Source organism: Drosophila gunungcola, chromosome 3R (genome assembly GCF_025200985.1).
Source record: "Drosophila gunungcola strain Sukarami chromosome 3R, Dgunungcola_SK_2, whole genome shotgun sequence".
Taxonomy (NCBI): Eukaryota; Metazoa; Arthropoda; class Insecta; order Diptera; family Drosophilidae; genus Drosophila; species Drosophila gunungcola.
The window spans coordinates 16,748,484-16,769,937 of record NC_069139.1 but is presented as its reverse complement, the minus strand read 5'-3'; the positions used below and the strand labels follow the sequence as shown (position 1 = coordinate 16,769,937).

The following is a 21,454-nucleotide window of genomic DNA, read 5'->3' as shown; positions in this document are numbered from 1 at the left end:
GTTCTGTGGCATAAACGCCAACGACGACCGGCCCGCTTCATTCAGTCTTTGGCGAGATTTTATCGTGTGCGGACGTGTCTGCGGCTGACTTGCGACTTTGAATTCGACTCCGAATACCGAACACCGAGCACTGAACACCGAATTCCAAAACCGAAACCTCGCTCGTTACTCACGCGACTTTAGATGCAGTTTTGTAACATTTGGCGCCACCAGCAAAAGACTTTGAGACTCTGATTCGATTGCATTTACTACAAATCCCATGCTAAAAGTGCCAACGATAAAAAAAACCCCAAGTTCGTTAATATGAGTTCAACCTGGATGAGAACGGCGACCTGGTTGCTGGGGTAAGTTCGAAGGACACCGGGTGACTGAGGGTCCTTTAGCTGCGTTTCAGGGTCCAGCGTCCCCGCTCCTTTTCCGTCTGCGTGCCCATTTCTGCCCCAACCACCGCGTCCTTCGTCTCCGCCACTTCGGTTTGAGTTTCTTGGTTCCTTGGTTGGGAAAGGCATTAAAGAATGGCTGAGTTTGGGAGTCTAGAGATGGAAGACTGAGTCACCTACCCGCTGGACACCCTTTGTAGCCTGCTGCGGTGCACATGCAGGTCGCACCTCTTGCACTTCATCGTACAGTTCCATGAGGGACCAGTGGTCTGTCTTTTTTTCTTGCTGATTCTGTGGATGGAGGCTTTTTTAGTTCGCTGCTAAATCAACTTGGAAGAGACATTTTATTGTTATTTGTCTGGCAAAGTTACGCTAAAAAATGAAGCAAAAAATTGCCTTTGCGGCAGTTTGCTTAGCTATAAAGCTTTCTAGGTTTTATGTGGCACATGTCGAAACAATTAAGCGTTTTACAAGGTGTTGTTAAAGTAATTGAAATGAAGACTACAGTTCTTTAAGTTTTCTTTTATTCATCTTAATATACATTCAATTGAATGCAACAGACAAAACCTTATACCGATTGAAGTTTTTCAACCAATATTTCAATTTTTAAAGTTTTTCACTCAAGAAGTTAAGGGGCAGCTGGTCCACATTGTTTAACTTATTGACATGCAAATTACTAATGTAAGTTAGCTTCAACAAGCCGGGAAATGTTTTGGTTTTCTCATTTCCAATCAGTGAATCACTCATGATCATGACAGTATTTTCCATGATTATCTGATTGCGGTTAGGAAAGGCAAAATTAAAATTTTCAATGGTTCGAATTTAAATTATGATTAAAATGTCACAGCAAACATTTAACTCATTTATTACCTTTTTGTCCTTAATTTAAGGACCAACTTTAATAAATGTTTTTGAAGTTCCGTCTCCGATATGAGTTTCTCCTTTGGATAGTTATCCCCGATCTGGTTGAGGGGGACAGGTGTCAGTGGCTCCAGTGACGCCTCTCTGGGCAGGTCCTCCTCCAGTCGCCTCTTGTTCCCTCCGAGCAGGGTGAGATCGAACAGTTGGTTGATGGCCGCCAGAACTTCGTTCTGGATGAGGTCGCTCTGGTTCTTGATCAAGTCGTAGATGAGCAAGAGAGCCTGCAGATGGGGCTTCATCACCTCCTCCTCGTCCACGTCGAAGGTCTGGGTGTTCATGTGCTGGCAGTTGATCTCGGTCTGGACAGCGGAATTGGTACAGGGGAGCTCCGTTTGGGTGGCCAGGCAGCAGCTGGCGAGCTGGGTCTGGGTGGTGCTGGTCTTGGCGGCTACCTCCACCTGGGTGGTACGACTCTGCAGAGGCCGATTCTCCGTTTGGCTGCTCAGGGACTGCTGGCCGGGATTAAGGGTTTGCTGATCCCTGGAAATGAAGAACAGCAAATCGAAGGTATCCACTTGGATATTGCTGCACTTTTGGTGGTCCGTTTGGCTGACAGTGCTGTCCAGCACCACTTCTGTTCCCACTGCTATGCTTAACGTGTGCTGGCTGGGATTGAGTGTCTGCTGATCCCGGGAAATGGTTTGCACCAAATCGGAGGTATCCACCTGGCTGCTGATCCACTCCCGGTGGGCCGTTTGACTGGCAGTGCTTTCCAGCACCATCTCAGTGCCCTCAGCTACGGAGTTATGAAGCAGCGTGGTCTGAGTGAAGCCCTCCTCAAGGATAACTGGTGGAGGTCTGGACCCAAGGCCACATCCATTTTTTAACATCCGCTGCAAGCGACGGCGACGCCTCTGCAGCCGACTGCTCAAGGATGAAGTGCGTCGGATCCGCTTCACCTGTTGGATGAGCAGCTGCCCCCTTTGCAGCTCACAATGAACCAAGTAACTTTGGGTTTAACTGATCAATTGGAGGAAATCAACGCAGACCTGCAGTCTCACCGACTCACCTTATTTTACCGCACCTGAATCGCTTGTGCAGATGAATGACACTATTTGGAGCTGTGGACATGGACACCAACAACAGTTCCTTCAGATCGATACGCATTTTAAGACTTATCCAATGCTACCTTCTGTTCACAATATTAATACAACGCACTTACAATTTTGACAAGAACGTTTCTGTAGACCAGTGTGAATTTCCTGAATTGTTAATCTCAACCCTAGCAGTTCAGAATTATCGAAGGTGGTGCGATGTGTCGGGTTTGCCGAATTTTCACACGAAACCCTTTTCGAAACTTTGTCTTCAAAGAATCCAACACGCAACCTCATGTTGCTGCTGTTGCCTATAGTGTGCATGTATGTTGTATGGCTGCCGGGCTCCTTTGTGCCGGCAATTCATTAATAATTCAAAAATGCCGCATATGTTCAGGACCAGGACAACGACAGCGGCTAAAAAAAAAACAAAACAAAAAAAATGCATTCACTTATTCTGCAATTTATCAATACAGAGTTAACATGAAAATGGCCACAAAAACCACAGCGCAGACACAGAGGACACAAAGGAGTAGGAGCAACCCGCCCGGGGTGTTTGTTTGGCTTGCATCGGGATGTGGATGTGGATGTGGATGAGGATGTGGCTGAGGATGGGGCATGTGCATGGGTATTCGAAACGCCAGACCATGGCAGCATGTGGTCGGCACTGCTAAGTACGTGTTGATTTGGGCGCTTTCGATTGGGCTCCCATGGATATGCAATCCACAAAATCGATTGGCCCCCATTCCCGTCCATCAGCTCCTGACTGGCCTCTAATCCCGCCTGCAGGCACAGTTTCCTTGCTGACTTGCACTCGAAATTTATGCAGCTTCCTCGGCTTCTTGGCTTCTAAGGTTTTTTAGTCTTTTATTTTCAGTTCACAGCCAGCTTCTTTGCATGCATTAACATCGGCAGCTAGGGGGCTAAGTCTTGGCTCAGAATGCCGGGCACGTCGGCGGGCCTTCGGTTACATTTATTGCATAAAACTTAGCCAATTTCCATGATAATTTGTAACGAGCGCAAGACCGCCAAGGGCTGCAGTACTACTTTTATCGTACTAAAGGTATGTAGAACCCCAACGCTTAGTCGGTCAATAGCATTTCGCTTGACAAAGTTGGATCTCAGGACCGGCTGAAAGTGCAGCAATATGATCTTCTAATGTGGCATTTCAAGCCAAGGAATCGGTGATTGCAACACCCCCTTGAGATATGCATTCTAGTCGGTTCTAATGCTCCCATGCCTCTTGAATTTCCCAGCTCGAAGCGTTTGTCTTTTGCCCATGATATCCGTACTTTTCCCCCCCCCCCCCCCCCCAGGTTTTCCCTGTAATTGTACGTGCCTATTTGCATTTTTATCTGCTTTGTTTTCCGCTTTCTTCCTTATTATTACTTGACACTCGAGCGGCGGCAGCGGCAGCGAGTAGTGGTAGTGGTTTTCAGTTTCACAGGGGGGCAAGCACATCATCTATTTAAAGTTGAGGAGTTGGCTTACACACTAGCCAGGCCCCGCCCAAAAGCAAAATAAAAGAAAAGCAGAACGGCTCGAAATTAAGACCTCGGCCATCTCACCTGTCAAAGTGCCGCCAGAACGACCCTGAACCCTGGCCGTGGGGTCCAATCAAACCGCAGGCAGCCTAATCCCTTATAGAATTTCGCACATAAAACCAGCAATGTCGGGGCATAAAACGAAGGCCATAAAAGCAGTTTCGAATCCGCAGGTTCTTCTGCCTCCTGTGCCTCGCCTCGATGGCCCAGGGAGTCAGCAATTCAGGAGCGGCTGCAGCGCCACTTTTGGCCAAGGATGTGGCCCACTTGCACCACAAGACCAAGAGACTGGACAGAAGATCGGCAGCGGTAGCCGGATCGGGAACGGGAACGGGAACAAGTCCTCTGACGGCCATCAAACAGTCCAAACAACTGGCCAGAAGTGCACATGGCCTCAACAAGAAGCTGCTCAGGTGAGTTAGCACACTGGCGAAAATAAAATCTTGAGTTCTTACACAAATTTCTTATGATTTTTATATTTAGTATGATACTAACAAATTATATTTATAAAATATTCATCAAATCTACAATTGGTTTGAAGCTAAAATAGTTCGTACCATAGATGGCATATAAAAGCACAAAAAAAAAAGAATACTCCATAAGTTTAATCCTATATCTTGTGATTTTTAAAGGTTGAGATAGATACTGCAATTATTAATGATTTTTTTTTTATCAAATTTTTTTAAAAGCCTATTTATAACAACCTTATTTAATTATTAATTCTATCAAAATTATTTATTGAAAACCCCTAGAAATAGGCTTTTGCAACTTGAAATTGTTTGCCCTAAAAATGTTTTTATTATGTTCGGTGTCTATATGTTCGGACATAAATTAAGCCTTAATACGCAATGTAATTGAGCTGACTTGCAACAAAATTATAGAGATAAAAGAAAATTTAAAGAAGAGGTAACATCAGTTACGCATCTTTGAGCTCAAGAATTTAAAAATTGAAATAATACCTTAAGATTATGGTTTCGTTTCTTTCACTGCTAAATAAGACAGGTAGGAGGGGTAGGTGCACGCCTTTTATTTTGGGCTTAATTAAAGTCCCGTGTTCGGGGCCAGCCATAAATAATGTAATGAAATATTCATGGAAAGCGCTTACAACGTTTACCAGACACTAAGAATTTCCCCACCCGCCGCTATTGCATACTCCATGCCCAAACTTTATTGGTCGTTGCAGCCAGATGGGCTTCATGAAGGTGAAGGCGCCCAACAGCCACAACCGGAAGCGACTGGCGGTTGAGTCACGACGCCATTCCTCGCGCGATGATTCACACATGTTCATCATCAAATTGCCGCCAAATATGCACTACTATGCAGGACCCGGTGCGAAGAATGCCTTGCCGGATCAGCAGGACAAGTCGATTGGTAGTGCTAGTGGTGGTGGTGGTGATGGTGGCGTTGGCAAGAAACATGGCAACGCACCCAGCAACAAGATGAAAGTGGCAGCAACATCAGTGGCGGACACACGAGCAACATCAAACACGCCAGCAGCAGCAGCAGCAACAGCAGCAGCAGCAGCAGCAACAGCAACAGCAACATCGCAAGTTGCTGAGGCGTCGGCGTTGAAAGCTAACGGGAAAAAGGTAAACGGGATTCCATTAGGTTACACCATAGACATCGGCACACACAATGCTCTGGTCTGTCCCCTTCTGGCCATGGCTAAAACTGGCTCTCACCCGGGTAGTCCAGCGATCTGGCCAGGTTTGTATTTGGACCTAGACCGCGATAAACATCGACGCGCGCATGCGCATAAAACAAATTGCAAAACGGCCAGAAGAGCCCACAAGAAGAGAAGTTGAAGTGGAAGCGAAATGGATTACCCATTTCGTAGACTTGGTAACAGACTCTGGCCAAGAAGAATATGCGACTGCCGGCTGTCGTGGCAGTTTGCAGTTCGCAGTTGCAGTTGCAGTTGCTATTTATATGCGTGTTACCCCCAATGACCGAAATGGGTATGTTAGGCTAAAAATAGCACTTCGATAGGGTGCGTCATGGCCAGCCGGCCAGCCAGCCAGCCAGCCAGTGGGTATCTGGAAGTCCAGAGAGACGCCGATTCCGATCCCGATCCCGATCCCCAATAACATACAACATTCCGAGCTGTAATACATGGCCTTTATAGAGCTGGGGCGCTGAATTAATGCGGCAAGTGTCAATGTCAGTGGATGTCGGACAGGCTGTGGCACGAAAATTATTACGCTCTCACGGAGTCTGGCCGCTGAACCAGAAATTAATATGCAGGCCATTAACCAAGTCCGAGCTTCAATTAAAAATGCAATTTGTTTGGGCCTAGGATGGCATGGAGAATGCCTGATTTAGAAGCCAGAGCACGGCTGATTTATGGGACGCCAGTCGCAGTCTACGGGTAATGTTGTCTAATCAGTGCGCTTTCAATTGCAGGTCTCGTTTCCCTTCAGCTCGAACGGCCGGCCCGGCCGCATCTACCACTGGAACCTGCCCGTCCTGAAGGAGGCCCTCTCGAAGAAGGCCCACTTCGCCCATGTCTCGGCGGCGGATCGGAACAGACTGCTGGACATCCAGAGTGTGCCCACTTGGCGCCAGCCCTGGGAGAACGAGACCGCGGAGAAGGGCTTCAGTGCGGGCGGTGGGAAGGCCAAGTACCGCAAGTCCCTCAAGCCCAAGTCGCCCACTTATTACGCACCCGCCCAGGCGGTCAGCAAGCAGAGCTTCCACAAGTATTTCGCCGGCAATGGCAAGCCCAAGGGCTTCTACGTCATCAAGGAGCACCAGAACAAGCCGCAGTTTTACCAGAACATCATCTCGTAATGGGGCTCCTTCTAAAGCTCCTCTAAATACCTTCGAAAGACTGCGGTGCCGGGCGTTCTGTTTTCAATCTTTTCGGGGATTCCCCCCTTCCGTCCAGTTTCCGCTTGGAATAAACATTCCGAGCAACACCATCCTATATCTGAAACCTGCAGCAACTGTCAAACAATTGCGGAGGGTAAAGTCTATTTTTATAAAACGGCAATGAATACAATAACAGAGATGGGCTGGTCCAAGTGGGCATTGGAAGTGATTAACCATATCGACACATATTTGCAATAAATCGAATGATTTTCATATCTCTAAAAACTCAAACTTAAGTGGGTCAAAGACTATATTAAATTTAAAACCTTAATTAAATTGAAAGCTATGTTGATATTGCAAAAGGCCCACGGACAACATAAAATTTAAAATTCCAAACGGTTTGTTGTTGATTTTAAACGAGGTCTTTGTGAAAAAATAGTCCACACAGACTATGAGCACATAGATGGAAATTATATTACTTTCTTAAACTTTGGAAAATATCATATTTGATTTGTGAGCCCCAAAATCAATGGAGGTTATCCCTCTTTAAGACCAGCCCAGACTGCATTTAGCTTAGCATCTGCGGCAAGCAATAAATTATATCATATATCAAGCTAGGTTTAAGTGCATGAACGATTTTGTTTTGATAAATAAATATTGACTGATTTTTAAATGCAAAGCCCCTTCAAGTGGATAACAGTCAGACAAAGAACCAAAATTGGGGGGCGGAACTGTCTGCTGCGAGTTTATTGACTTGGAAAAAGGTGAAGTCGAGTCAGGAGGATGGGAGTGAGGAAAAGGTGAGTGTCTGTGGCAAATTTGGCTGCTGTCACGACAGAGACACAAGCCGAGTTCTTTGGCTGCCCAGGCAGCGGAACACTCGAGCCAAAAAAATAAAAAAAAAAATATCAAAACAAGAAAAACAGAAACAAAAATCGAGCTAATTATATAAGAGGCTATAAGCCGGGCGTGTTCTGACTAAGCCCTATGGGAAGATTGAAGATTGGGTCTGCAAACGGAAGCGGGGCGAGCGTGCGCATGCGCAGTTTCTCATTTGGCAGATAAAGCCGCAGACAGAGATACAAATACAGATACAGATACAGATACAGATACATATTCGAAAGACAGCGCCAAGTCGCCATAAGTAACAGCCCCATAATGACAAAAAATCGGGCAGACAGACGGCGCACCTCCAAACTGCCGCATAAATAATGTTGTATGTATGTTCTTCCCTTCTCGTTTGCCTTTTTTTTTTTCTTTTTGGCGACTCTGGCGCATAATTGTTTTCGCGGCTTATATTTTCCCGATTTTGACTCTGACTTTGCTGACTCACGAGCGTTGAACTTTTCACCCGTATCCGTGGCATATTGAGTGCGCGGCTTAAGTAGATATAATGACTTGTCGTTTCGCTGGCAAAGAGACGTAAATCTTTTTTATGACATATGCCTTCAACTGCCAGGGAAAACGGTGGATGGAGGATGGAGGATGGGTCATTGATTTTTTATGGCCATCATCAGGGGAAATGGTAGGCAGGCTATGCAGATAACCGTTCTGGCAATCACATGTCGGATAACACTGGTTGCCACTTGTTAACGCCATTTCCGCCTGTCATATCAAAATAATTATCTCAAAGTGTTGCCCGAGCCGAGAGTCCTAGGAACCCAAACCAAACCAAACCAAACCAAACCAAACCAAAGTTACCCAACCCCAGCCAAAACCAAAGCAAACCAATCTAATAGAAGACTCGTTTGCGTGCGCGGCAGTTCAGCGTTCTATCTGCAACTATCTGTAGAACAAGTTCCTCACGCAATCTTGATTGCAATTATGTAATTCGAAATTCTTACTAATTAAACTAACATTTCGCCTAATCGTATTTGCATTGCACACGAGGCATAAGCAATTGAAATCACGTATAAGTGCCGAGTACCAATAAATAAAATCTTTTTTTTTTTTCGTACATTTGATTTATGTAACTGCTGTTTTCCAGCATGTACCCTTAACATTAATTTTATTATATAATCTTTCTTGTTTTTTGGCTTTTTTAGGAGTAATGAGGTCGGAAAATTACATTGTTTTAAAATAGCTAGAAATGTAAGTTTTTCATTTGCCTAATTTCATTATAATTTGTTAAGCTGCTCACTTCCTATTTTCTTCACTTTCCCAATCAAGTTAATTGGCCTTTTTTTATTGGTAACAATATTTTAAGTGCCAGCTAAGAAGACATTTGCAGTAATGGGGGAAGAAAAGCACATGATATTCTGTATTCGTCATAGACATTAAGCAATTTACAAACATGGCCGCAACGAATTGATTTGTTCCACTTTTTGGAACAAAGGAGTCCATTAAAAGCCTGCATTTGTCAGTTGGCTTATCAAAATGAATGCAGTAATCTTTATTTTGGTAATCCTAAGCCTGAGCCTAGGCCTCTCAAATCCAATGCCACCTGAGGCAGCTGCCACCCGCAAGCCAGGACCTTTAATTGGAGTGCCTCCCAAGGTTCCCGAAGGCAAATAATATGGTCAATTTAAAATACTTGATGCTTTACTACCTAATATAATATAAGTAAGAGAATGGAGTAAAAAAAAATATACGACGAATACGATTCCCTTTTAATAAGTATTTTTATTAAATGGTTATAGGTTTACTAAAATATTTCAATATTCAAACTTTAAGGTATGCAACATTTTAAAGTTCCATTTTAATTTCAAGCAAGCCGACCGAATCCATCACCAATTAGTTCGCTCTACTTAAAAGCGTTAACTATATAAAGCAGAGTTAATCACTTAACTACTTAAAATGAAGGTAACAAACAGCAATCCTCTTTTTCGCAATCTTGGGCGCAGCCCAATAAATTGCGATCTATAACAAAAATAAATTACATTTACATGTTACAATTTTAAAAGTTGTAGTAAATTACGAAGCCATATACTAAGAAACCAATTCATCAGCTTGACTTCGATGCAAATCGACTTGCAATTTATTAATTGTTTAGTTTTTAAATGTGTTATCTGTAAAATTCAGTATTTAGGCAAGCTAGTTTTCTTTTTATAAATAAATGTTGGACCTAAAGTTGATATTTATAACAATGTTACATTGGAGATAAGTAGTTAAACATTTAAAATATTAACATTCTTGCAGCAAGATTACAAAATTGCACATAATTACAAAAATATATTTATCGTAACCATATTTGAAATCATAAATTGTCGGTGCTAAGGGCGCGATTGTCTCTAATGTTTTAATTCGATTAAAGATGAGAAATCTGGTTTGTCCAAATTGGTTTGGTCACCCCAGAATCACAAGCGCAGCCACCTTCGTTCTGTTCATGTCAGCTGTTTGGGTGAAAATAGACTGTTATTCCTTAAACTTTTATAAGACCAAAAATCATGAAAAGTGTAACAAATACAAACAAACTGTGAATTTAATTAGCAGAAAATCTATTCACAAATAAGGAAGCATTTACTATATTGAGGAGTTTTAATTGGGGCTGAATTAAGTCCAGTTTTAAGATAAACTTGCAGCCTGCGCAGGCGCCAACTTTTTTGTAAACATTGCCGCCCAACCCAAAATGCAGCAACAGCAGCCCCCAAAAAACGTCTCTGAACGCAAAATCGGCACAAGGACGGGCCAGTCAGTCAGGAAAAATCAATAACAACACAGCCGCGAAGCGACGCGGACCGGAAGTGCATTTCTTGCATTACTGGGCGTTAAGTAACGCCACAGGGCAGGGAAAAAATAAATTATTTCTAGAGGAAAGTGATGTAGTTCTTTGTGCCAAGAGTCTGTAGAAAATCCCAAATAATATGGTGGGCAAGGGGTCGAGCGGCTTGGGTGGAGACACGAGCACTGGCAGCAAGGAACGCCCTGTTTTCATTCCGCCGCGGAAACGTCAACAAACCAAGTCGGAGGCCAAAAAGCAGAACTATGTGGACCACATTGTCAGTGTGCAGGTGAGAAATGGGATAATAGTCTCCAAGATGAATCAAGAGTGTTATTCGATCAAAATATTCCATAAGTATACTGTTACTGCAGTGCTTATCAAAACCTTAACTATCTGAATTTTATGTCTTAAATGATTCGGTTAATAAAAAATGATTTGCGATTGCGATTTCAACAGTTCTCGATATTTTGCACATTCCATAGAAATAGGCACTACTTATGTGCCTTTTGGCATTAAATAATAATTTTCGGTTTAGTTTCTATCTCGTTAAGCCACATTTTCCATTATTAGTTTTTTACTTAGATTAAAGATTAATAAATGAATAAATAATCTTATATCATATGGTTTATATTCTTTAAATCATGGCGAAAAATAACAATCCGATTTCTTAAGCCATAAAACATTATAAGACAACATGATTCGAACACTATTGATTCATGTTCTAATGAGTAATACACCAGTTTATATATTGTATAAACCATTTTCCATGTTTTTACTCTAGCAAAATCGGCCAAAACTATCTCCCTCGAATCCAGGCCTCGAGGAGGAGCTGCGCAAGTCCAAGCTGATCATCAAGAACAAACAGCCGCTGCCCCAGCTGCCCGGGGAGCTGGGTGTTCCCGGTGGTGCCCACGACACCCTGGCCAGTACCCACTCGGCCAGCTCCACGCAGCATAGCCAGAAATCGGCCCGATCGAACAGCAATCTCAACGAGCTGCAGAACTTCGAGTCCATCTCGCAGGGCACGAAGTCCACGTCGCAGCGGCACGAGAGCAGCACGGTGACGCCCAGCAGTTGTTGCTACTCGGAGAGCAGCCTGGACGCCAAGTTGAGCAAGTCGCAGGACTGCCTGAGCAACCGGTCGTCCTCCAAGAAGCGGGTGAACATCCGAACGTCCGATTTGCCCGGTGGACAGGGACAGGGACAGGGACATGGACAGGGACGCAACCAGCGCTCCTCGCCGGAGATAGCCAACTACGAGGACCTGGAGTCCGGGGAGACGAGTGTGCTGAACAACTACGACCAGAGTCTGGAGAGGGGCTACCAGGCGCAGGCGCGCAAGGGCGAGGGCGGCAACTACCTGACCATGACGGGCACCATCAAGCGGGGCCGCAAGAAGGGCCAGTCCGTGGACCTGCAGATCAACATCAGTCGCGAGGAGCTGGAGCAGCTGAATGCCCATGCCATGGCCAGTGACTCAAAGAAGGGCGGCAACCTTTGCTGCACCTGCAGCTGCGGCACCGGCCTCCACATCCTGCTCATCTCGCTGCTCTGTCTGCCCTTTGTGACCGTCATCTCGGCGGTGTACTCCTTCTACATTGGCACCCTCACCTGGTACAACATGTTCAACTACTACTGCGAGGAGAGGACGTACCTGCACAAGATCCTGGTCACGCCGCTGCTGTTCGTCGCCTATCCGCTGGCCATCCTGCTGTGCACCTTCGGACTGGGCATCTACTCGGGAGTGCGCCAGCTGAGCCTGCAGTACAGCAGCTGGGTGAACGACATCACGGACATTGAGAAGGGCTTCTACGGCTGGCTGTGCGGCTTCCTGCGGATGCCCGACTGCAGTCCCTACGAGGTGGTCATCCTCACCGACATCTGTGTGGCGCCGCAGGATCCCCAGCGGTTGCATATCAACAAACCGCGCCAGGAGCTATCCATGTAGGCTGCCTGGCCCCGCATTTTCGACCATAAGTGTGATATACAAAGAAAAAGAAAAAACGTAATTACAAACGTACGATCAACACATTAAGTTTCCTTTGGCCAAATTTGTTCCTTTCACATTGACATAATCGTATGTCTGCAACTGCAGCTTTAGAGAACCGAAAATACAGTCAGTATATAAGCCAGCAGTTAGATATCGCAGCCAGAACATAATCCAAACCCTAGAGAGCCTAGCATTAAGTTACTAGAAATCTAACACTCGCACAGCGTCTAAATACACAAGTTCGATGTTCGGAAGCCCGAAACAGATATAATCTTGCAAATGTCACTAATATATATAATTGCTCAATGTGTAAATGTCACAGATAATTGTTATATTTTCAAAGAGGAATTTAAATTAATTTTTTGTCTAAACCTCAGTTTGTGAAAACCCCTAACAAAACAATTTAATCCGCCAACTAAAAACCAATGGAATAGAATAATTTGGTTGTTAACCGAATTGTTGTTTGTTATACATATATGATTTAGTAGTAGAAGTTATTTTTATGAACTTCATTCCATCCACTATTATTTGGGACAACTGCAAGATTATCAAATAAACAGTTAACTTTTGTAGTTGGGCACTAGCTTGCAACTTGAAATTTGCTTTCCTTTCTAACTCAAAGCCAAATTTAAAACCATATAACAAACATATTACCGAACTGAAATAGCATTTACAGAATTATGCATTTATCTTCAAAGTGAACTTAAACCAAATAAAGCAGCCACTTTAAATGCGCAGTTGACGTGATGGAAACTTTTTCTTAGTTTTAAGCATACATTTTTTATTTATACGTCAATAAAAATAAAAACGACAGCAAAGCCAGCATATATATGTATATCTATATAAGCAAACGTTTTTAAAATAGAAATTCTATATGTTAAGAATCCGAATATCAAACACTTATTGAAATGAATATATTAGCCAGAGAAATAAAGCCAATAAAACTATATAGCAACAAAAAAAACCTGATAAAATGTCGTATTGCGTTGTTTAATAGCTACAATATGATTTGTTTAGCATAAATATTTGTATACACATATATACATATACAGATAACGTAACATATATATGTGCACACTTGTAAAATAGTATTCAAAAGCAAAGCCATAAGTGAAAGTAAAGCAGTTTGGTATTTCATTTTTTTTAAACATTAACACAAACACATAAAATAATTACTATCCAACTTTCAGATTCAAAATGGACGGTCGGTTTTGGAAATCTTATTTAGCAATCCTAAAAACTTTTATTCCATTGAGTTGGACTAAAAAAATATTAAAAAAAAACATGTTATAACTTTTAACTAGTTTATTTTGAATTTCGTATTTTATTTATAAAATATTTTAAAAAACATGTAATAACTTTTATTTAGTTTATTTTGAATTTCGTATAAGCTTTATGACTTGTAATTGACCCCTAGTTTTACAGTTCCCTGCATACAGGTTTAAATGGCTATGGAGATTCTAAAAATGTTGAAAAAGTTCTGAGTGTATGTAAGCAAAAAGTCTCGGAGAGAAGAAAACACAGAGAGAAAGGGAGCTTTTTTCACTTTTGTTGTTGCCGGTGCGAGACGCCCACAAACATAAAGTGGTAAATAAAAAACAGATGTTCTCGGGTGTTTCAAGTAAGTGAGAGAACAACATCAAATTACAGACAATAGCAAATAGAATGAACAAAAGGGGCTCGTTTTTCTTGATAATTACTGTAATTAACTAGGCCTAGCAGTGACAAAATTGACGATGTTCTTGCAAGTATCTTCAGTGCAAATTTCTATGAAATCGTAACTGTGCTCAACATACACTGATCATAGACTATATAACCGATTATAACTGTATTCCGGTCGAGGAAACCAACACACGCAAAAATGGGTAAAGAAGCTAATTTGAATACTTAGCTATTTATATAGTACACCACTATGAAAACCGACTTGCGAGCGCAGCATATCAAACGAATCGGATACTGAATTCAGTTCTAAATCGGCTTTCAAAGCAAGCAGACGTGTTACGGAAAAAAATCAGCGGTAATCATGGCTACAGATAATTTGACAGCCGTTCTCCACGGAATCGAGGACCTGCGACTGGTAAGCTTAAACCGGAACTAAATAAGGCAAATGTTTGCCAACTACTAATTCACTTTGTGCAGGAGCAACGCCCGATTCCGGAAATTGCCGACGATGGTAAGTGATAAACATATATTACTTGCAGTTGCGGTCAAAATAATAGTAGCTTAATAGCTTATGAAAAAAGACTGAATTAACGTATATTAAAAAAAATAAGTAAGCACAATGAAAAATTAAAAAATTAAAATCGTCCTATGCCATTAATACATTTTTTAAACACTTTTTTACTTTTATTGTTATTATTAATATTTTGACCGCAACTGTGCATACACACATTGAACATGTTAAAAAAGCATTATGTATTTTTATATTTTTAAGCCTTTTTTTTATAAATAAATAATGCTATTTAATTAAGCCTTTTCACGTTCTCTAAATATTGAAAGTTAAATTGGCTTTGTGTATAAAAAAGGTTTTTTATAATAGAGGATAGTTTACTACATTACAATTATATTTGATCCGATCAGTTAGTTATTTTATTTTTTAAAAGGTATTTCTAAACAATTTTTACAATTACTTGAAACTTAAATATGCATTTTTAGTAAAAATATAACATGGTGTGTTTATTTTATAAAAGTTTACCTGATGTTTTATCACCTCAAATATATATAAAATGTCGACTAACATTTTAGAGGTACTCCTGGCGATGGATAGTGTGGGAATCTGCGGCTCGGACGTTCACTATCTGGCTCACGGGCGCATCGGGGACTTTGTGCTGACCAAGCCGATGATCATTGGCCACGAAGCCGCTGGACTGGTGGCCAAGCTGGGCAAGAATGTGACCAACCTGAAGGTGGGCGACCGTGTTGCCATCGAACCGGGTGTGCCCTGTCGCTACTGCTATCACTGCAAGCAGGGCCAGTACAACCTGTGTGCCGACATGGTCTTCTGCGCCACGCCTCCCTACGATGGAAACCTGACCAGGTACTACAAGCATGCCGCCGACTTCTGCTTCAAGCTGCCCGATCACGTCAGCATGGAGGAAGGAGCCCTCCTAGAACCCCTGTCCGTAGGAGTCCACGCCTGTCGTCGCGCAGGTGTCGGTCTGGGCTCCAAGGTGCTCATCCTTGGCGCCGGTCCCATTGGTTTAGTCACCCTGCTGGTAAGATAGGCTATTAATATGACACGAAATAAATGTATTGCAGTTAAACGCATTGTATTTGCCAACTAGGCTGCCCAAGCCATGGGTGCTTCGGAGACCCTCATCACCGACCTGGTGCAGGAGCGACTGGATGTGGCCAAGGAGCTGGGCGCCACGCACACGCTGCTCCTGCAGCGGGATCAGTCCGCCGAGGAGACCGTCAAGGTGGTTCACCAGACGATGAGCGAGGTGCCGGACAAGTCCATCGATTGCTGCGGAGCCGAGAGCAGTGCCCGTCTGGCCATCTTTGTAAGTGGATTTATTATTTTTCATTATGGCTTTCCTGAACTGAAGATCCTTTCTTTCAGGCCACCCGCTCTGGAGGTGTGGTGGTGGTGGTGGGCATGGGTGCTCCGGAGGTCAAGCTGCCGCTGATCAACGCCTTGGCCCGTGAGGTCGACATCCGCGGAGTTTTCCGCTACTGCAATGAGTGAGTTATCAGCCGGATTCAGGGGTCATTAAAACTGCTGATTACTCCCAATCCTCAGCTATTCCGCCGCTTTGGCTCTGGTGGCTTCGGGCAAGGTGAATGTGAAGCGTCTGGTGACGCACCACTTCGACATCTCGGAGACGGCTCAGGCGTTCGAGACCTCCCGCCGCGGCACCGGCGGCGCTATCAAGGTCATGATCCACGTCCAGCCGAGGGACGCCAACAACCCAGTAAAGTTCTAAATATACAGCCTTATCTTTAAACCGAACTAAGCGTGCTGATTTTTGGCAACTTTGGTAAACATTTTGGGTGTCTTAGAGCGATTCCAAACAAAGTTTGAATCCCCTGAGATTGAGTTGCTTTGAACACAATTTGTTTTATGAAAATGGTTATCAGAAAGATAAGGGACATTCAATGTTTCTCAATATAAAAAAAATACAAAAAAATAACTATTAACACACAAATAGGAAACTACAAATTATAGAAGCATTTTCGTTCGTTAAAGGTAATGTTTTAGATAGAAGCATCTTTTACTTCCAAGCTGTTAGGAATAGGACCAAAAAATAAAGTTAACACTAATACGTACTGTTGCCTTAAATCAAAAAATGTATTCTAAGAAACGACCATTAAGTGTCGTCTGAGTAAATACTTGTATACTTGTATTGTTCAACGCCTAAAACTTGAAATATTAATTGGGTTTCGAATACAATATCTAGCACATTAAACAGTGACTACCCTAATGTACATCCAAAAAGCATTCATGTATTTGTATCTTTTCAAAGATAAGAATAAACAAAGATAAATTATAACTTCCTTTGAAAATCAGTTCTTACAAAAGTTAACAACATTTTTTATATATATTTTAAATGCATTTTAAATGTAATTTGAAATTGAAAATGTAATGTATCCTAAAAATTTAGTACTTTTATGGTATACCATTCCGATATAGACCATTAGTTGACTTATAAAGCCTACGTCTTAATTTTTTCACTAATATATAGGTGGAAAACTAGTTTCATAAAAAAACCTTCGATGCATAAAACTAATGAATTTAAATTGTATTAATAATTTTGTCTACGACTTACGATTAATAAATGCTAGGTCTAAAATAAACATTTAATGAACTCTAGGGCATGTTCTGGTCCCCTGGGCTCCCCATCGCCGTCATAGTCCCTCAGTTCCGGTTGCCTGTTCCGGGCAATGTAGCGCAGATAGCCACGAGTGCTCTCCAGCCGCGTTTGCAGCTTAATGTCCCAGCCATCGCGACGTGGCGAGGAGAAAATGGTAGAGCCGTGACAGTTGACCTATCTGCAGCCAGCGGTTGAAGCCCACGCCCAGGTATTGGTTCGCCTTGTCTACGACCACAATTGGCAGATCCTCGCTGGAGAGAAGGCGGACCAGTTTGCGCAGCATCCGCTGCTGGATGGGCCAGTAGTAGCAGGCAGGGTCGTAGAGCATCACCAGCATGTCGCCGCTAGCACTGTTCCCGGAGTTCGAAGTAGTTCCTTGGCGCTGAATCCTGTGCAGCAGTGGGACCCACGACCACGGCCTGGAAGAGTTGCTCCTTCAGCAGTTGGTCGCAAAATTCTATCAAGTACTTCGCGCTGAACAGCTTGTGCATTTCGTAGACTCGGCCCTCGCAATCCTTGCCATAGATCCGCGGGGGCAATCCCTTCCTGTAGCTGCCAAAGTCTTCCGGATTTAAATTACTATTGAACTGCGCTATGCTGGAAATGTCTCTCAGGCCGAAGAGAACCCGTCCGGCGAACTGCTGTGCCACCTTATCGATTAGGGTTTTCCACTTGTTCAGGTTGTCACCGTGCCAATTGGCCACGAAATGAAACGCCACCACCTGTGGCCCATCGAATGTGAAATTATCCGGCGGTGATTCCCCCGCCTTTCTCGCTGGTCTCCACAACAGCCACGGAATGAAGTTATTGTCAATGCTAAGGGTTCTCACTAGAGCCATTTCTTCAAGTATCGCAGTTATCAACTAGCAGGTTGTTTTGAAAGAGATACAATTCTTTTTATACACGGACGATACCCGGCAATTTCACAACACAAAAAGCTCAGAAAGGTGAGCTTTCCTTAACATTGTTTACGATTTGAAATTTAACATAAAATATCTACAACAAAAAACTTTAACATTTCGTAGGAATGCGACCAGAAAACAATTGTTCAAATTAATATACTATATTTCTGTTAATTTGATGAACTTAAACCAAGCGGGTATTGATAAAATAACTAGTAATCTCTAACAATAAAAAGTCAACACAAATTCAGATTTGACATATTCCGTTTAAGTTAGGAGTTAAACTAAACCAATTGAAAGTTTATACATTCATGAGCCATAAATTAAAATACATGCAATTCATGTCTCACCACAAAAACATGAAACTTCCATTATTAAAAAAAAACTAACTCAACTCGTTGATGTAGTCAATTTTTATTAAAGTCCCTGAATATTTAAGTGTAATAAAAATAATTTAACGAGTAATGGGGCTACAGCCCCGTCATTTTCGTTTGGAAATTTAACAAAAGATAATCATAAATAATGATTTGAGTTTGGCTGAAAAGCGAAACGCTTCTGCTCGGATAACGGATTACAAACTAACATTTAAATATAACTTATCATGTGTGCTAATTGTTTTTGTGTGTGTTTAAAGCGCTTCCCAAGACGATTGGACTTAGATAAACAGAACCCCGTACGCATAACCGAAAACTAATCAACAGCTAGCCTATGCCTTAATATTATTTACGCACTGCGGTAAATATATATATAAAAATAGAAAATACAGTGCAGATTCTGACTGGGCGCACGAGGGCCTCGGGTGCCACAATGGGTTTGAGCCGCCATTAACCCCGACTCCAAGCCTGACCTAGAATCGCACCTGCTTGAGCTTATCGTAAATGCTAAAGTACAGGGCTGTCGTCATGCTTGACTTGAGGAGTGTGGGGGCCACGCCCTTGTACAAGCCCCTCACGCCCTCCTGGCGCACGGTCAACCGCATGCAATCCCAGACTCCGTGGCACTGCAGCGTCTGTCCGAAGGTCTGGCGGTTCGACTCGAATCCCTGGATCTGCAGCCGTTTCTTGATCAGATCGAAGGGGTACACGATCGTCTTGGACAGCATACCCGATGAGGCGCCCAGTCCAAGCAGCATCCACGTGGGCAATTGGCTGCGATCGCTGACCTCCAGGAAGGCGCAAGCCCAGTCGCTGAACAGACGATAGGCCATGAAGTTGGTGCCCATCAGCGGCGTGATTTGCAGCAGGGCGGAGGACAGACCGCGGTACATGCCGCGTGGGCCCTCGTGCCGCACAATCGCCGACACAGCCCTCGTTGCGTTCCTGTATCCTTTACTAGTGTCCTGGGCGATCAGACGAGTGCGAATCACGTCCAGCGGCGTGGAAATGATCACCGCTGCTCCTCCGGCCGCAGCTCCACATAAGAAATTAGACAGATGCTGGTGATCCGCCAGGTAGTTGGTCTGCTTGGCCATCAGGCTCAGCTGTTCGTACGTCCAGAACTGGCAGATGCCGTACATGATGCTCAGCACCTGGGCGGGATTGTGGCCCTTCCAGAAGGCCAACAGCCCCTCCTCGCGATAGATTGTCTTTACCGCCTGACCGATGGATGTGTATTTGGAGGTAAAAGCTCCTGCTCCCTCATTAAAACGGCTTTTGCCCAGCGGTTCCACCTGCAGCTGGAAACGGATCTTGAGCACGTCCAGCGGTTGGCAGGTAGACCGAGTGATGGCCGCCGACAGTCCGCCGGCCAGCATTTGATGAAGCTGCTCCCGCGTACTGTGCCTGCGCCGCGGGACGGGAGCTGTGGCTGCGGTTGCCTCGCTGCTCGAGCCTGTGGTTACCGCCATGTCTGCGTCGGAGCTGCTTTGGTTTTGATTTTCGTGTGCGTATGTTTGCTCGTGCGGATTTCACTTTTATTGCTACGACTGCCAACTCTTCAATGGTGTTTCTGTAAAACATAGAAACCCAGACAGGCGGAGACAACGTTATTACAGTCGAAATTCAGTAAATGCAAACACTAACTGCGGCATTCAATGTCAATAGTGTACTTTTAAAGAAGAATTAATTAGTTATTTATGAGACGCTTTGTATTATTAAATGAGGGTTCCCTCTACCTATAGTTCGAACAAAGGTGTGAAGAATTGTGAAATTCCATAGCAATAAATATATAATATATTCTCGTTGAATTTGAAAGGCTATAGTCAGGTCAATAATTTATTATTTAATAGATGAACAGAAATTTTTAATTAAAGGTTTTTGAATATAATTACTTATAACGATTTCTAGCTGATTCAAAAATTGTTTGATATAAAAAAAAGTAGTTCAAAATAGGTGTAAGACCAAATATGTTTGATTTTTGGGAAATCCCAGTTAGGGAAGCCCGACTGTAGCTTTCATTCAAAGTGTTTTAGAGGTGCGGCCGGGCGCTAACTCCGAGTTGTTTACGCATTCATCAACTTGATGGCCAAATTGATGTGTCAAAATGCGTAGACAGGAATTAGGAAATAGTAGGAGTGCATTTTGTTGATGGGGACTTACAAGTGTCATGCTCAACGGAGCGTGGGGTTGTCTTTGCTATTACTTCACTATTATCTCTGTTATGCCCAAGTGCGCGGCAAATTCGCAGAGCTCTCGAAATAGACTCCAGGTTCAGATGGCCATTCATTGATTGACAAAAGTCTGGTGGGTATTCGGGTTTATCAGCGATTTCACTTTTTCCCGCTTTTGTTGTTCGATGTCTCGTTGTCCGTTGTGCGTTGTCCGCTGACCGTTGTTCAGCCCCAAAATTCCGATGCTGCTGACGAGATAAAGTGACAAAGGCGGGGGGAACACGCTTGAGATTCGGTTGATGATTGCCTGTAGGGCGGGAGGCGGTCGGAACTCACCTGGAGCAGATGCGTCCGTTCGCGGAAAGAGTGCAGCAGTTACTGTGGCTGCGACGCTTCTTCATTACAGGCAGCGGCCCGTGGATTGCGTCAAAACTTTCTTTTTGCCAGGGGTATGGGATTGTAATAGCCGCTGAGATGCCGTTGCAGTTGTGCGGCGATCCGCTGCCCAACTTGGCCACTTCCACTTCCACAAACTGGTTTTCCCAAGCGGGGCTCTGCTCTACTCCAACCACAACAACAAACCAAGTTACGTCGCCAAGTGCACGCAGTCAGCTGTTTGGGCCGTTGGAGATGAGCTTTCCAAACAGAGATGCCAACTATCGGTTTTAGGGAGCAGCTAGCCACAATAGCCAGAAAAGGCTAAGTGCCCCTTTTGAATAGCTGACTTCGAGTTAATGATATATCAATTCTATTAATGCTGTCTTCCACCCAATGTTTTAATGATTTGAAAAGTCATTGTTTAATATGAACAAAACTTTATTTAACTGCACTAATGGATAATGCATATTT

At 43.5% G+C, this 21,454-nt stretch overlaps 6 protein-coding genes across 9 annotated transcripts; 3 read left to right on the top strand and 3 right to left on the bottom strand.

Moving 5' to 3' along the window:
• The first annotated feature begins 32 nt into the window (after nt 1-32).
• Nucleotides 33-7,363, top strand: LOC128266522 (uncharacterized). Its single transcript, XM_053003096.1, has 4 exons — nt 33-344; nt 4,053-4,292; nt 5,063-5,468; nt 6,283-7,363. Exons 1-4 carry the CDS (start codon nt 304-306, stop codon nt 6,667-6,669), a joined length of 1,074 nt encoding a protein of 357 aa, XP_052859056.1. The 5' UTR covers nt 33-303; the 3' UTR covers nt 6,670-7,363.
• LOC128266516 (uncharacterized) lies at nt 230-2,694 on the bottom strand. Its single transcript, XM_053003089.1, has 4 exons — nt 2,311-2,694; nt 1,251-2,249; nt 561-671; nt 230-491 (listed from the first exon to the last, which is right to left on the bottom strand). The coding sequence occupies exons 1-4, from the start codon at nt 2,406-2,408 to the stop codon at nt 380-382; spliced, it is 1,320 nt and encodes a 439-aa protein (XP_052859049.1). The 5' UTR covers nt 2,409-2,694; the 3' UTR covers nt 230-379.
• Nucleotides 7,364-10,081: 2,718 nt separating the features above from the next.
• On the top strand, nt 10,082-13,273 carry LOC128266517 (uncharacterized). Its single transcript, XM_053003090.1, has 2 exons — nt 10,082-10,640; nt 11,133-13,273. Exons 1-2 carry the CDS (start codon nt 10,494-10,496, stop codon nt 12,297-12,299), a joined length of 1,314 nt encoding a protein of 437 aa, XP_052859050.1. The 5' UTR covers nt 10,082-10,493; the 3' UTR covers nt 12,300-13,273.
• Nucleotides 13,274-14,094: 821 nt separating this feature from the next.
• LOC128266520 (sorbitol dehydrogenase) lies at nt 14,095-16,293 on the top strand. 2 transcript variants are annotated; one of them, XM_053003095.1, is made up of 7 exons: nt 14,095-14,206; nt 14,278-14,418; nt 14,481-14,514; nt 15,087-15,556; nt 15,626-15,844; nt 15,904-16,025; nt 16,084-16,293. In XM_053003095.1, the coding sequence occupies exons 2-7, from the start codon at nt 14,365-14,367 to the stop codon at nt 16,265-16,267; spliced, it is 1,083 nt and encodes a 360-aa protein (XP_052859055.1). In that variant the 5' UTR covers nt 14,095-14,206; nt 14,278-14,364; the 3' UTR covers nt 16,268-16,293. The 2 variants fall into 2 exon arrangements, with proteins under 2 accessions (XP_052859055.1, XP_052859054.1); XM_053003094.1 differs by having other exon boundaries at nt 14,105-14,418.
• A 462-nt stretch (nt 16,294-16,755) lies between these two features.
• On the bottom strand, nt 16,756-18,066 carry LOC128266524 (uncharacterized). The gene is given in 3 exon segments (XM_053003101.1): nt 16,756-17,329; nt 17,331-17,504; nt 17,506-18,066. Coding segments are annotated over 3 exon segments (864 nt in total). The 5' UTR covers nt 17,995-18,066; the 3' UTR covers nt 16,756-17,128.
• Nucleotides 18,067-18,452: 386 nt separating this feature from the next.
• On the bottom strand, nt 18,453-21,228 carry LOC128266523 (mitochondrial thiamine pyrophosphate carrier). 3 transcript variants are annotated; one of them, XM_053003098.1, is made up of 3 exons: nt 20,942-21,228; nt 20,595-20,889; nt 18,453-20,004 (listed from the first exon to the last, which is right to left on the bottom strand). In XM_053003098.1, exon 3 carries the CDS (start codon nt 19,901-19,903, stop codon nt 18,905-18,907), a length of 999 nt encoding a protein of 332 aa, XP_052859058.1. In that variant the 5' UTR covers nt 19,904-20,004; nt 20,595-20,889; nt 20,942-21,228; the 3' UTR covers nt 18,453-18,904. The 3 variants fall into 3 exon arrangements, with proteins under 3 accessions (XP_052859058.1, XP_052859059.1, XP_052859057.1); XM_053003099.1 differs by having other exon boundaries at nt 20,595-20,853; XM_053003097.1 differs by having other exon boundaries at nt 20,595-20,850.
• Nucleotides 21,229-21,454: the final 226 nt, after the last annotated feature.

Excerpts from the sequence above, each read along its gene's own strand:
- LOC128266522 (XM_053003096.1), top strand. The coding sequence starts at position 304 with ATGAGTTCAACCTGGATGAGAACGGCGACCTGGTTGCTGGG. Across the intron at positions 345-4,052 it reads ACGGCGACCTGGTTGCTGGG|GTTCTTCTGCCTCCTGTGCC; the intron begins GTAAGTTCGAAG and ends TCGAATCCGCAG. Across the intron at positions 5,469-6,282 it reads TGAAAGCTAACGGGAAAAAG|GTCTCGTTTCCCTTCAGCTC; the intron begins GTAAACGGGATT and ends TTTCAATTGCAG.
- LOC128266523 (XM_053003098.1), bottom strand. The coding sequence starts at position 19,903 with ATGGCGGTAACCACAGGCTCGAGCAGCGAGGCAACCGCAGCCACAGCT.
- LOC128266520 (XM_053003095.1), top strand. The coding sequence starts at position 14,365 with ATGGCTACAGATAATTTGACAGCCGTTCTCCACGGAATCGAGGACCTG. Across the intron at positions 15,557-15,625 it reads TTGGTTTAGTCACCCTGCTG|GCTGCCCAAGCCATGGGTGC; the intron begins GTAAGATAGGCT and ends TTTGCCAACTAG. Across the intron at positions 15,845-15,903 it reads GTGCCCGTCTGGCCATCTTT|GCCACCCGCTCTGGAGGTGT; the intron begins GTAAGTGGATTT and ends CCTTTCTTTCAG.
- LOC128266517 (XM_053003090.1), top strand. The coding sequence starts at position 10,494 with ATGGTGGGCAAGGGGTCGAGCGGCTTGGGTGGAGACACGAGCACTGGC. Across the intron at positions 10,641-11,132 it reads ACCACATTGTCAGTGTGCAG|CAAAATCGGCCAAAACTATC; the intron begins GTGAGAAATGGG and ends TTTTTACTCTAG.
- LOC128266516 (XM_053003089.1), bottom strand. The coding sequence starts at position 2,408 with ATGCGTATCGATCTGAAGGAACTGTTGTTGGTGTCCATGTCCACAGCT. Across the intron at positions 2,250-2,310 it reads TTCAGGTGCGGTAAAATAAG|TTACTTGGTTCATTGTGAGC; the intron begins GTGAGTCGGTGA and ends TTAAACCCAAAG. Across the intron at positions 672-1,250 it reads CTTAAATTAAGGACAAAAAG|AATCAGCAAGAAAAAAAGAC; the intron begins GTAATAAATGAG and ends CTCCATCCACAG.